A 14,914-nucleotide genomic window follows, 5' to 3' on the forward strand; every position below is an offset into this window, starting at 1 on the left:
ACTCATAGCGACCCTATAGGACAGGGTAGAACAGCCTCATAGGGTTTCCAAGGAGTGGCTGATGGATTTGAACTGCAGACCTTTTTGGTTAGCAGATGAGCTCTTCACCATTGTACTATTGGGACTCCTTTCAATTAATAGATAAACTTAATTCTTTTAACCTTTACTGAATGATCTGTTTTTTGAAACTTTAGTTCTCTTATTTCCCTACCAATCACAGCTATCTATTCTGATCTTACTCCTTCCCTCCTTGGCCCCAAATCTCAAGCCAGACAAATCTTCTAGCACAGCCATGACATTATATAGGCTTCGTTTTTTGTGGCATATGCTATGCATTAATTCCTCCCTGGAGTCTTGGCATATAAGAGCCACAGCTGTTTTGTTTTTGTTGCTTTTTAAATCAAATTAATGATTAGCAACTATCTCAACATCAATTTAGCATCTATAAAACTGCCCAGAAAGATCAGGATAAAGGGTTCTGACTTGACGTCATCTAAGAATTCCTGAAAAAGAAGGTCAGAGTTCAGAGGAATGGACTCATCACCGACTTTTGAACACAACTTCCTCTCCAGACAACTATATTCCATCCATAGTCCAATTATTCTCTCAGCACCGAGGCTCAGCTGGCTTGTCAGTGATCGCTGCTTCTCTCCTGCTCCCTGTCACCCAATTGTCTCATTCACTTCCTAATGTTTCTTGCAGCTGGTCCTTCCATTTGAGTCCTGTTCCCACGCTTCCCATTTAGCACTGTAGGGAAACAAAGATAGCTCCTGACGCTTTCTAGTTACCTGTTCTAGACCCATTCTGAAACTTGTCTCAAGTAGCTCTCATTTATAACGGCTAAGTCTAATATTTCAAAAGATTAAGAGAAAGACCACATTTCCCAGCTAACTGAATGGTTTACTCAACACATATAATGAATAACCTTAACAATCCTATGAAGGAGATATTGTTGTTATCCTCATCTTACAAATAAGGAAACTGAGTCACAGAGAAGTTAGGTGGTTTGCCCAAAATCACCCAGCAGATGACAGCTCCCAGGCTCTTAATTCCTATGCAATATCACCTCTCTCATGCTGCTCAGAAATTCTAATTGGCAGCTGTACACACCTGGCAAATAGAATTGGAAGAACAATTAATTTCTTCTTACTGACTGAAGCTTGCTTGGTAGCCAAAGGCCTCTTAAAATATGGTGTCTGTGGAAGAATAAATATTTTAAAAGCAAAGATAATAGCTGAGAAAACAGGTCCAAACAGTTTGGTGACTTGTCCAAGGTCTATGGAAGAATAAATTTTTTAAGAGTGAAGACACACAAAATGTTGGCTACATAGCCAAAATGTCAGAAATAAGAGTTCAACAGATATAATAATATGAAGTGATATGTAAATCCAGACACTTTGCATTAGCTACAACTCTAACTAGTTATGTGACCTTGGACAAATCACCAAAAGTGTTTAGACCTGTTTTCTCATCTGTAAAAAAAGGGGCCAGTCTGTGACCCTGATCATATTCTCACAGTCTGTGATTCTAAGATGGTCAGACTAGAGAAGGGGAAAAAAAAAAAATCACTAGCTATCTCCAGGAGCAAAATCGATCAATTTGATTCACTAAACTTTTACTGAATACCTCTGGGTGATCAATATTGTGCTCGGCACTCCTTCCTAGACTGTTAACATTACCAGTTGATCTTTGCTATTCTTATCTTTGTCATGCTCGTAAGCCAGTATCCATTTAACAAAAAGTGGCTAAGCAAAGTTACATATTCCTTTCACTCAGCTGTAGTCACAGGTCAGCATAATTATAAACACTAGGCCTCTGTCTGGATCAGGAGGGAGAGAAAGGATGAGCTGTGCTTAGTCTATCTGGAAGATGAAAGATAAGAAGGAAACTGAAAAATAATAAAAACAAAGGCTTTTTGAGCCCTCAGATGAGAATGTTGAGAAAAATCTCAACCTTCGTGAGTTTTTTCTCAACACTGAGAAAGTGTAAAATGCAAAATATGAAGGAAGGAGGCACATACTTGCCTAAGAAGGAAAAAAATAATCTATATTCATCTTTATTGAAAGAAAACCGTAATCCCCCTACCAGTCTCAGCTACAGTTTCAATTTGTCTGCGGGAATCTCTAATTTCAACAAACAATCCAACTCACAGAAAACCTTAAGTTTTGTGTGTGTGTGTGCACGCATGCATACATACGTGTGTTCAAATGACATGCTTGTTTTGGACTTGAGGGATTCAGAAGCAAGGCCTATGACTCTGGGAGCTTGTCACCCAGAAGACATCAGCACCAGACCTTTGATAAGGGGCTCTTCTGAAAACATCGTCAGTGTGACCTGCATGATTGACCTGTCCCAAAGCTGCACATGTCATTCAGTCCCACGCTCCTGCTGACCCAGGTATCTCTTGTAAACTATCACTTAAAAGGAGTTTCCAAAATGCAGGAAGCTACTTTTTCAATGGAACATCTTGATTCTTTCTAAACTTCTTGAATCCTCATAGACAAATGTCTCAACAAGAAACACATGTTCTGTGCAAGCAGATGTCAAAAAGTGGTAGCTTGACGGAAACAGCTCACGGACTTCACTGTTAATAACAAGCACTTACAGAATAGAACACTTCACGTTTTCCAAGTGCTTTGCTTCATGCCGCCTGGCCTTATCTGACTCTAATGTGACAGCTCCAACATCTTTCTCAAATGTAGAGCTTTAAGGACCTGCATGAGATTCTGTCCAGATGGGTTAGGTGCTGTTTTGAGAACTGTCTGAGGAAGAAGTTGTGAAGGAAAAAGGAAAATATGGAGACTAAAGAACAATAATCTTAGCCTTATTTGCTGTTCATAAAGCCCACATGATTCCCAGCTATCTACTCCCCAAAGCATTCAGAGGCTGCTTAGCTGAATCCTTTAAACCTTGAAATATTTTCTTTTCGAAGAAGATGCAGGACAAGTTACTCTATCTGGACGTAACAACTTAATAGGAGACCTTGCAAAGAAAGAACCTATCTAGGTTTTCCAGGACTGTTATGATCAAGACAAATAAGCCCAAAACCACATGTGCTTTTGCTGCGTTGATGATGTATGCATCTTGTGATTAGGCTGACCACACTTACAGGACTTTGCAGGAAAGACCCAGTTCCTAATACTCTGTCAAGAAACAAACCACATGCCCCAATTCTGGTTGCAAATTACAGTTGCTGTGTACATACCTGCCTGACACGGATTGATAAAGTCAGAAGCAATCTTCATACCACTTCCAAGAATTGTCAGTGTTCCAGAATCAATCCAGCTAGTGGATGAAAACTGGTTAATTATGCAAATACCTAGAAACTCTGATTCACCCTTCTCATGTTAGCCATAAGGATGGAAACTCTTTTGCTGTTAAGGCAAAAGACAAGTCTCCCTCTCTCTGGACAGTATTCAGAAGGGCATGGCTGGGCCACCCTTTCCACTGGCTGGAGAAAAATGTGATCTGGTATTAGTTAATGGAGCCACATACCAAAGTCCTTGGTTCACTTTTTCCTCCCTGCCCTTAAGGAACTTATACTCTTGATACAAGAAACAACTAAATCACTATAAACAAAGTGCAAGAATCATAGTTTATTTGAATGCATGATCTGTGAACCTATCTACTTTTACAGGAGTCCCTGGGCAGTACAAACAGTTAACTTGCTAGGCTGCTAACAAGAAAGGTTGGTGGTTGGAGTCCACCCAGAGGTGCCTTGGAAGAAAGGTCTGGAGATCTACTTCCAACAAAAAAACACAACAACCATTGAAAACCCTATGGCGCATCGTTAGTTCTACTCTGACACACGTGGGGTTGCCATGAGTCAGAATCAGCTCAACAGCAACTGGTCAAGTTTTAAAGGAAACTGAGACCATCCTTTCTCTTCATGGAATTCACTAAATAAAAACACTCTCCACTGCATCTACATATAAAACTTTGAAACATTGGGAGCGCACTTTGAATTTGTCACAAGTCGTTTAGAGAAATACAGGGTTCTTAATTCATTCAATTGAAATGAAAAGTGATGGGAAGAAGATTGCAGATTTTTAACCGATTGCTTCTTATAAGCTACATCCAGAGTTTGTTTCCTGTACTTCCTATACGGCTTGGGATGAGATGCCAAATTAGAATTAAAATGAATCTTTCCTTAAAATACATAGTATTCAAATTCAGAATAATAAAGTAGTAGAGCTGGAAGGAATGCAGGGGAGCATATAATCAATTCATCTCCTTTTACAAATGTGAGAGTGAGGCCCAGAGAGGGCAAGGGACTCATGAGTCATGACTCTACTAGTTAGTAGCCCAAAACCAAACCAGTTACCATCAAGTTGATTCTGGCTCATGGTGACCCTATGTGTTGCAAAGTAGAACTGTACTCCATAGGGTTTTCATGACTGTGGCCTTTTGGAATTGGTCCCTGGGTGGCCCAAGTGGTTTGCAATCAGCTACTAACCTAAACGTTAATGGCTCGAACCTACTCAGTGGCACTGTGAAAGAAAGGCCTGTCAATCTTCTAAAGATTACAGCCAAGAAAACCCTATGGAGCAGTTCTACTCTGTAACACATGGGGTCGCCATGAGTCGGCATCGACTTGATGGTAACAGGTTTTTTTGGTTTTGTTTCTGTTTTAAATCTTTTGGAAGCAGATCATCAGGCCTTTCTTCTAAGGCACCTCTGGGTCGGTTCATACTGCCAACCTTTCGGTTAGTACCCAAGTGCTTATCCATTTGTACCACCCAGGGACTACTAGTTAGTAGAGCCAAGGTTAAAACTCAGGACACCTTCCCCACTCAGAACCTTTCCCACTTGTTATACAGCCTCTTATGCTTATATCTAAAAATTCTGTGTTATACAAGTAAATTGCAAGAAAAAGATAGGAAATCTATTGCTTAAGAGAGATCTAAGAGACTCACAATTTCAGTATGTGAGCCTTGTTTGAATTCTGATGCAAAAAATTCAACCGTAAAAAGATCATTGAGGATATTTGAATGTCTACTGGATAGTACTGATATTGAGGAATTATTGTTAATTTTTAAGTATAATGGATTTTAATGAGTCTTAAAATATTTTTTTAAAGAGTTGATATGTTATTTTTTTAAAGAGATACACACTGAAAGAATTATGGATGAAATAGTAAAAATAATGTACTATTTTACAAATTCACCTTTATTCGTTTTTAAAAGACGAGGTTTTGATAAGAAGGAAAAAGAAAACATTTTATTTGAAAGGCCTTGACACAGAATTGAATGACTTAAAAGATGTTTCCTACAAAGAGAATAAAAAGTATGGAAAGGAATTAATTATTTAATAGGGATCTACTTATTGAAGTTAGTCACCTTATATACGTTGTGACATTTGTTTGTTACAGCACCTCCTCCCAACAAGATAAATACTCTTATTTTACAGATGAGGAAATAGAGTTCAGAGAGTTTCAGTGATTTTTCCAAGGTCGCACAGCTAGGAAGTAGTCTTATAACCTCCATGTTCTTTCCACTCCACCACATCGCCATTAGAAGGCCTTTGTTGGTCATTCTGCTAACGTTAAAGCAGAGGATAGACTGTGAGCTCACATCCTCCTTATGCTGGTTTTTCTTTTGTATTCCTAAACTCCGTAATTTTAGGAATAACTTTCTCAGGCAGTCGAAAACAATCAGGCTTTCACTATCTGTATCCTCTTGATGATTCAGCCCGTAAAATACAGCCCAGGCCCAATATTATCTGAGAACAGATTGGGAACTTTAAAGGAGGAAAGAGATTGGAACTTCTTATCTTCTGGCCTCCAGTCATATTCTGGTTCATGTTACTAATGATTGCTCCTGACAGAATTGATTAGTTTAGTTCCTCTGCTTTCCAGCCAGCAGGACAGACAAAAACTATTAACACTGGCTCCAGAGACATAAATAAACTCCCTCCCTAGAAATTGTCTATCCCATAATAGTGTGTAGACCTTGCTAGAGAAGGAGGAACAAATTAAGTAACCATTCAAGGACCCTTCCAAACTTAACTGACACCTTATGATTCAACATCCAAAACCGAAAACCAAACCCGTTGCCATCGAGTCAATTCCGACTCAGCAACTCTACAGGACAGAGTAGAACTGCCTCATAGGGTTTCCAAGGAGCACCTGGTGGATTCGCACTGCTGACCTCTTGGTTAGCAGCCGTAGCTCTTAACCACTACACCACCAAGATTTCCTGATTCAACATAGCCCAGACTAAGTGAGAAGAAAGAATAGAAAGAGGCAATTAGTTAGAATACAGGATTGAATTCATTAAGGAAGCTGGGCCAGCAATTGCTTAAGAAATGGCCAAAGTTATACAATGTATTGAAGCCCACCAATAGATGAAGGTACACCATCATTATAACAAAGGAAGACTCACCCCAGGGTTTTCCTGATGAAATTATAGGAACCCTGGAGTTTCTCCTCCACCTTTCTTCTCCTCATCCCCATTCCCCTCTCCCCCAGGAAGTACCCCTCTTTCTCTAGCAAGGTACATTCTTTCCCCCATTTTAGCCTAAAATGCCAGTGCTAATACCATTCTTCCCAATCCCTTAGGATCAGAGAAAACACCAAGCTGAACTAGGAGCAATCCTGTCTCTATTTGCTGAAATTCACTGTGCATTCTTTTGACAAAATATTTATTAACTGTCTATTAGGTGCCATGTATGGAAACCCTGGTGGTGTAGTGGTTAAGAGCTACGTCTGCTAACCAGAAGGTTGGCAGTTCAAATCCACCAGGCGCTCCTTGGAAACTCTATGTGACAGTTCTACTCTGTCTTATAGGGTCGCTATAAGTCGGAATCGACTCGACGGCAACAGGTTTGGTTTGGTTTAGGTGCCACATCTAGGGTGTTGGTGGTTCAGTGGTAGAATTCTCGACTTCGTGAGGGAGACCCAGGTTCAATTCCTTGCCAATGTGCCTCATGTGCAGCCACCGCCTGTCTGCCTGTGGAGGCTTGTGTGTTGATATGATGCTGAACAGGTTTCAGTGTAGGTTGCACAGTAAGATGTACTAGAAAGGTCTGGCGACCTACTTCTGAAAATCAGCCAGTGAAAACCGTATAGATCAATCGCAATTGTCTGAGCCACAGCTGGTCATGGGGATGGTGCAGGACAGGTCAGCGCTTTGTTTTGTTGTGCATGGGGTCTCCATCAATAGGGGCTGATTCTATGGCAGCTAACAACAGGTGCCTTGAATAGATTGTTTTTCCAGTAAGTGAATTTTCTAGGCAAAGGGAAGGAAAAATCTTTCCCCTGAGCAAGACTCTAGAGTTTTCAGAGTTGCGAGTTGAAGGGCACTTGGCAAACTCCAAAGGAACACTACGCAGGGTGTGCTGCACAGCAGGCTGGTTAACTGTGATCGGAAACTTGGAGGTTCCCCCCTACCAGCCTCTGAGAGATAATATGGGTTGTATGAAGATGCTATAATATCAGTAATATCAGCCAGACTGGCCAGGCTCTCTCACCTCTGTGCCTTTCCCATGCACGCCTGCCCGAAATGCCCTCCTTCTCATTCCTCTTCCCACCTAACCAGTTTCCACTGAGTCGATTCTGACTCATGGTGACCCCATGTGATTCAGAGTAGAACTGTGCTCTGTAGGGTTTTCATGGATGTGACCTTCTGGAAGCAGGTCACAAGGCCTGTCTTCTGAGGCACCCTGGGTGGATTTGAACCTCCAAACGTTAGGTTAGTAGCTGTCATGGACTGAATTGTGTCCTCCAAAAAATGTGTGTATCAATTTGGCTGGGCCATGATTCCTGGTATTGTGTGATTTTCCTATATGTTGTAAATCCTGCTTCTATGATGTTAATGAGGGTGGATGGGTGGCAGTTTTGTTAGTAAGGCAGGACTGGATCTACAAGACTAGATTGTGTCCTGAGGCAATCCCTCGAGATATAAAAGAGAGAAGTGAGCAGAGAGACAGGGGGACCTCATACCACCAAGAAAGCAGTGCCAGGGGCAGAGCGTGTCCTTTGGACCCAAGGTTCCTGTGCAGAGAAGCTCCTAGTCCAGGGTAAGATTGATGAAAAGGCTGACAGAGACAGAAAGCCTTCCCCTGGAGCCGACGCCCGGAATTTGGACTTTTAGCCTACTTTACTGTGAGGAAATAAACTTCTCTTTGTTAAAGCCATCCACCTGTGGTATTTCTGTTAAAGCAGCACTAGATGACTAAGACAGTAGCTGAGCACTTAACCTTCTGTGCCACTCAGGGGCTCCATCTTCCCACCTATACCTGGCTAATTGCTTCGTCCTTTAATACTTCATTCAAACATCATCCCCTGTAACTTCTTGCAAATTCTCTCCTGACTACTAACAGCTCTATGAGGTCCCCCTTCTGGGCTTCTTAGCACTCTGTGTATTTATTCCTTCACAGCGGAACCCAACACTGCGTACTAATTATTTTCTTACTTATCTTCCCCACTGGACTGCAATTTCCTTGAATCTTGAGACTTTCCTGAGTCTTTCATCCTTATGCCTAGGGCAAGTACAGAAGTTTGAAGGGCAATGCAGAGAAATAATCAATATTGTTTCATCAATAAAAATCAAAGCATAGCTTTTTCTTTCTGATTCTCCCCCATTATAATAAACAGTTCACTCAATTCCTTGACATTACAAAGTTTCCCCGCAATATTTCGATTGTATCGATTGACCATCAGCCATAGCGAAGTTTCAGATTTACACTTAGGGTATTCCCAGCCAGCATGAACCTGAACTTCGGGAGGGGGTCTGCAACTATCTCTTTAGGCTTCTCTGAAGATCCTACAACTATTCTGACTGTGCTAACATTTGTTCAAGTTAATCGTCATAGTCCTTCATTTCACTTGATATTTATAGTTTCTTTATAATTGGTCCAAGGCTGTGCTCATGTCTTTGGAAAATGCTATTTACTTACCCCTGCAGACCCAGCAGCCTTGACCCACTCTGGTGCTTGTATGTGGCTTAACAACTTTAAAAGAAGATCATTTGATTTGTGGCCCTGCTTATTAGATGCCTTTCTACTCCATCTTGTCCATCCTTAGACCCATATAAATCAGAGCAGATGGGAGAAAATGGAATGTTTAGTAAAATAATAATCATAAAAGAGGAAAGGTCACCTTCCACATTTGCTTTCTACAGTTTCTGAAATTCCTAGCATTTTTTATACACTTGGGTGGCCAGGACCAACTCGGTGAACTGTGGATTAAATACATTATGTTACTAAACCAAACCAAACCCGTTGCTCTCCAGTCAATTCCTACTCATGGTCACCCCACATGTTACAGAGCAGAACTGCTTCATAGGGTTTTCTTGGCCGTAGTCTTTACGGATGCAGATCCCCAGGCCTTCCTTCTGTGGTGCCACTGGTTCAGTTCAAATTGCCAACCTTTAGGAGCTCAAACCATTTGTTCCACTTAGGATCACTAGCTGCTTTTATAATATAAAATAGAAATCAGATCTATGCCAGACCCCTTCAGAGGTAAAAGTCAGTGATACCTCATTGATATACCAGGGAAAGTTCCATCTTTGCCAGAAGCTTAGTCTTAGATATATCTTTACTTCCCATGGAAGTTAAGGAAAGACTGTGAGTTTGGGAACAAAAATAATAATAATCATATTGGTTCCTTTATATTGTTATGAGAACTTTTTGGGAATCAATAATAACCCATTTTCATTTCAGAATACTTCCATTTTTTCTAAAATACAATATTTACTCTAAAAATTAAACTTGTTTGGAGAAAATCAAAAGGCTGAAAATAACACGAATTTTCAAAAGAAGTCCAAAATTCAAAGCTGAAAATCACTGGTAAAATAAGACCTTCAATTGACTCAACTCTTTCCTTTTCCACTGACTAGAATATTCCCACCCATAAAGCACACTCATACAGCACAGCTCTGAATATGCCAGAAGATAGACATTGTGTGGTGGCACCCACCCATTGCGCAAATGTTTGGATTATTTGTCTCATTAAATATATAAAAATATTATGAGTTCTACTTTGAGGTTTAATGAGCAATAGTCTCAAAAATCTAAATAAGTAAATGAGCAATAGCTTTCTACAAATATATCAAAGTTGTTGGTGGCTTAATACTTCCTGAAATATTAAGAAAGAGACATTTTCTAGGATTAAAATTCTCCTTACATGAGGTAAATTATATTTTTGGGAAACCAGTATTAGCATCAATGAGTAGGTTCGCTTTTGACCCAACCTAGTGTTTTCAGCACAAATTTGGGTCCTTGGCGGTTTCTTATTGTTTGACTCTTCTCTGTACCCAAAGCTTTAGAGAAAAATAAGTTAGGCAAAAGTTCCCTTTAATTACATCATCTCTCTAGTCACTGAAACCAAGTTCATCTCACTTTATCTAAGCTTTATAGAACTGGAAAGGATGTTAGAGAACATCTAATCCAACTGTCATTTATTAAATAAAGACATGGAGTTCTAGGGAAATGAAGTAAGCTGTTTAGTGTCACAAATTTAAATAATAACAAAAATCAACGTGCTGCTTACTCCTTGACCACTATGATAAATGAGAGCAAGTTAATCATACTTCTGTAAATTGAATTCTATTTCCAATGCAATAGGGAAATTACAGTTTAACTCTTTAGCAGAGCTTTTCATTAAAACAGACTCCTTTGGTAACGCAGATTTGTTGGCCGAATTTATTTTAGAGTGAATTTTTAAATATCTGTGTATCTAGGCATCAAGGCATACCCGTGTTCCTTTATTAATCTGGACAGAAGTCACGAAGAGGCGAGGAGCCTGTGACAGTAAGGGAGGTGGATAGTCAGAGTGTCCAGGAAGGGAAGGCAGGTTTGGAAGCATTTACTCAAGTATCATTTCCCTTGGAATAGACAACTTTTCATCCTTGTTCCTTTATCTTCTCCGAGAGTGTGTGCTAATATCTCCACAGCTCACAATCCCATTTCTCCAAAGCGCTCCTCATGGGGAGCATTGTAATTGGAAATATGACTCTATTTGCAATGGTAACATATCGTGAAAAAAAATATGTAATAGAATAATGCATGAAATTTCAGGAAACTGCCACATTCCAGAACATTAAAGGATGCCAGCAATCTACTCAAAAGGGCTTGCTCCTTGTCCCCTCTTTAACACTCCACATGGATCTATTGTGAATTAGAAGATACATAATGTGTTTCAATATTAATGTTGGTAGTTAATCAGACGCAAAACAGGAACACCTCAAACCAAACCCATTGCTATCGAGTTGATTCTGATTCATAGCAACCCTATAGGATGTAGTAGAACTGCACTATAGGGCTTCCAAGGAGTGACGGGTGGATTCGAACCACCGACCTTTTGGTTAGCAGCTAAGCTCTAAACCACTGCTCCACCAGGGCTCCAAAACAGGAAAGGAATGAATAAAAGAAATGTTCCATCCATGTGTCTAGGTGAACAGTATGCATATTTATAAGAGCATAAAGGGCAAAATTATTAACAATACTCAACTTTCAACAAATATTTATTGATTACTCACTAAAAACCAGGCGGTGTGTCATAGGATCACAAGATGCCTATCAGACGATGTTACAATCATTTTAGAGTCAATTGTTCACCAGTTAATAAGGTAAGATACATCCACTGCATGAGAGTACCCAATTTTTCAGAACAGGTGGACAATAGGCATCCTTTAAAGTTGATGAGAAACTCAAGTGGCAATTCTCATCATTGCAAAAAGGAAAAGGAAATAATTATGCCTCACCTTATATTCAGAGAACTTTGGGTGCCTTTCACCTCCCTGTTTCTCAGACTTTCTACAAAGCAGGTAAGAGGGAAGGATAGGCTGACAGCAATACACAGTATCCAGCATTAAAATATTTTCTCCTTCTCAAGGTTGGTCCAATGGGCCATATGGAATGCTCACTAACCCGTTGCCATCGAGTCGATCCCAACTCATAGCAACCATATACAACATAGTAGAACTGGCACATTGGTTTTCTAAGAAGCAGCTAGTGGATTTGAACTGCCGACCTTTTGGTTAGCAGCAGAGCTCTTAACCACTGTGCCACCAGGGCTCCTCAGGATTGCTCACTAGTACAACCAAAATACCAGCTTCACTGTTACTAGTTTCTTGTATGATAGTCTTTAAATAATCTATGCTTTTGACGGCAAGGAATGAGCGCAGACTTTATCTTCAGCTACTAGATAGTATTGCTGGAAACAAAAACTCCTATGCTACAATGTTATCTCTTTAAAAATTATTTTGAGTTTATCTGTAGGGTAGAAGTCATCAAAAAGGAGACCTGAGCTGGTAAGAGACTGGAGAAGTCATAGGATCCTCTAAGATAACATTACAGGTGCCTTAAGGCATGGAGTTAGGCTTCACAAAGGCTACCTTCTTTTTTTCCTTTACATAATGAAAGGTCGAACCAAATTTAATCAAATCCATTCTTAAGAAATATCCCTACTTCTCTGTATCAGGTAGGATTGTTGGGTTAAATTTTCTAACAAGTCAATATTTGCTCTTTTTCTATTTACTTAAAACCTAAATATCTCGATTCCCTCCAGAATACTGTCCAGCCTAAGGACAACCAGGGAGCCTGAGAGGTATAGCTCCTAAGAAAGAAGAAAACAAAACAAAAACAAGAAAAACCAAACCCACTGCTGTCGATGCGTCTCAAAGCAACACTACAGGACAAAGTAGCACTGCCCCATAGAGTTTCCAAGGCTGTAAATCTTTATGGAAGCAGACTGCCGTATCTTTCCCCCACGGAGCAGCTGGTAGGTTCAAACTACAGGCCTTTTGGTTAGCAGCCTAGTGCTTAACCACTGTGCCATCAGGGCTCCTTTTTAAGAAAGAATGCTAGCTAATAACCTCTTTTTTTTTTTTGTTCAGCAATCCTGCTACTTCAGTCTAATGGGGTCAGGATACAAAGAACCATGACAAATCCCTTCTGCCTCATTGCACCTTCCTCTCCCAGTCTATGTACATTAATAAAAGTTAACATTAATATAGTTCTACCATGTGCCAGACACTGTTCTGAGTGCTTCATATGCATTAATTCATTCGATCTTCATAACTAGCCTATGAGGTAGATACTCATACTATCTCCATTTTACAGATGAGGAAACTGAGAAACAGAGAGATTCAATAAATAGCCCAATGCCACACAGATAATAAGTAGGAGCCAGAAATCATACCCAGGCAGTTTGACATTAGATTCCACACTCTTTACTATGCATATTTTACTCATAATAAGCACGTATAGAATAAGCACCTCCTCTGAAAAAATAATGTTCTGGATACTAAATGATGCATGAGATATCCCATTTGTAACGGGCTTCTAGTTTGGGTCTTTCAAAATCACTGCTAAAGTCCATCTCTGAATTGTTAACAAAGAAGAGACAACTCCTAGTCTAGAATCAAGCACCTTTTCACCTCAGTTTAGCTACGAACTACAGCGGCCCCTGTTGGTACCCTCTTCTGAGTAAAGATTCTCTGTATCTCCAACTCTTAAGCCAAAACAACTTGGTTTCTCACCTTTCCAGGCATGAATGGGGTAAAGCTGCAAGTCCTTTACACATTTTGGCAAGCGGCTTCGCTCCTCAGCTTTGAGCACAGATTCTTAACAGCAGGGTGAGTCTTTTCAAACTCCAAAACTGTCTGGGACAGCCTTTCCATCTGAGGAATATATAGTGGCTCTTTCCCAGCCCTCTGTTACTCTTTGGACCAATCAAGAGCCTTAGAGGAAATTACAGGCGAGCAGGCAGCAACAGTCCTGTCTGTGGTGGAGGCTGGAATTCTTTCTCTGCTGCAGGCTCTGCATTAGGCTTCCCACTGCTCTTATCAAGCACACTCCTTTGCGTATTTTGCCAGGCCAGGATTAGGCCCTAAGCTACACACAGGTCATTCCTGTTTCACTCGTCATCTCTGGCCAGCCACAGGGAAGATGTGGGCTTTGCTATGAAGCAGAGTGCTTTGGGCTGCCTCAGATCTGTCGAAGTCATAGGTTGTTAGGGCTGCAACAGTCCTGAGAGGTCGTTTAGTTCAACTTTGTTTCACAGTGGAGGAGAGAGAGATTTAGAGAGGTCCAGTGAACATCACATGAGTGCCTGCCACATGCCAGACACTCAGCTAGATGCTCAGATTCAAAAAAGAAAGTGGCACTGCTGCTCTCAAGATCTCAGAACCTATCATGTCAATACAATGTAAGTAAGTGAGTGATAGAGGCAGGCCCAGGATGTTGTGAGCCTCCAGGGGCACCAGAGGAGATTTTTTGGAGGAAGTAAACCCTTAACTGAGTGATGAAAGAGACAAAATGCCATACACGATTCTATCCACTAGATATTGCCCCCAAACTCTCCTAATTCTGTTGGCGGTCTTCTGATTATTCTTTACTTCAATGACTGGAACAAGGTGGCGCCCAGCTCTGGGTTAGGTTAGCACTTTGACCACCCCCAAACCCCGACCCGCGGTCATCGGTAGGTTTGTCTTCTCTTCCCCTTCAACCTGGAACACAACGGTCGGATTTCACATGATCATGGGGATGGCACAGAACCGAGCAGTGTTGTGCATGGGGTCCCCATGAGCCAGGGACTGACTTGACAGCAGTTAACAATCACCCAACGATTATTTCCACCAAAATTTACCTAAATTTTGTCTCACCCTGCCAGGGCCCAAGGTGCTGATAAATTACCGATATGTAAATGCAAATGCCTATGGAGTAGGCATGATTACAAGCTAAAAATAAGCAGCATTACATAATCTGTAAGAAAATCTCTGAATTTGGAAATAAAAATCATTCTCATAATTTTCCTTTTTATCTGACATTATTTGTTTTTAATGATTTCCTCCCTTTTTATCAAAGTGTTGACTAAGATCTATTATTGGCTTATAATATCAATTTATTGTATTATGACCTGATGTTTTAAATTAAATAAATAGAATTGACAAATATCAAAGAGCATTGC

General features: G+C 40.5%; 1 protein-coding gene across 1 annotated transcript in view; it reads right to left on the bottom strand.

The window, feature by feature from the left end:
* Positions 1 to 13,609, bottom strand: part of RGS5 (regulator of G protein signaling 5) — a 70,555-nt gene extending 56,946 nt beyond the window's left edge. Inside the window, exon 1 of the mRNA XM_004385757.1 lies at positions 13,485 to 13,609. Within this exon, the coding sequence (XP_004385814.1) occupies positions 13,485 to 13,528 (44 nt within the window). The 5' untranslated portion in view covers positions 13,529 to 13,609. The remainder of the gene's footprint in view (positions 1 to 13,484) is intronic.
* Between the last annotated feature and the right edge of the window lie 1,305 nt (positions 13,610 to 14,914).

This window comes from Trichechus manatus, unplaced genomic scaffold (genome assembly GCF_000243295.1).
Source record: "Trichechus manatus latirostris isolate Lorelei unplaced genomic scaffold, TriManLat1.0 scaffold00145, whole genome shotgun sequence".
Classification (NCBI taxonomy): domain Eukaryota; kingdom Metazoa; phylum Chordata; class Mammalia; order Sirenia; family Trichechidae; genus Trichechus; species Trichechus manatus.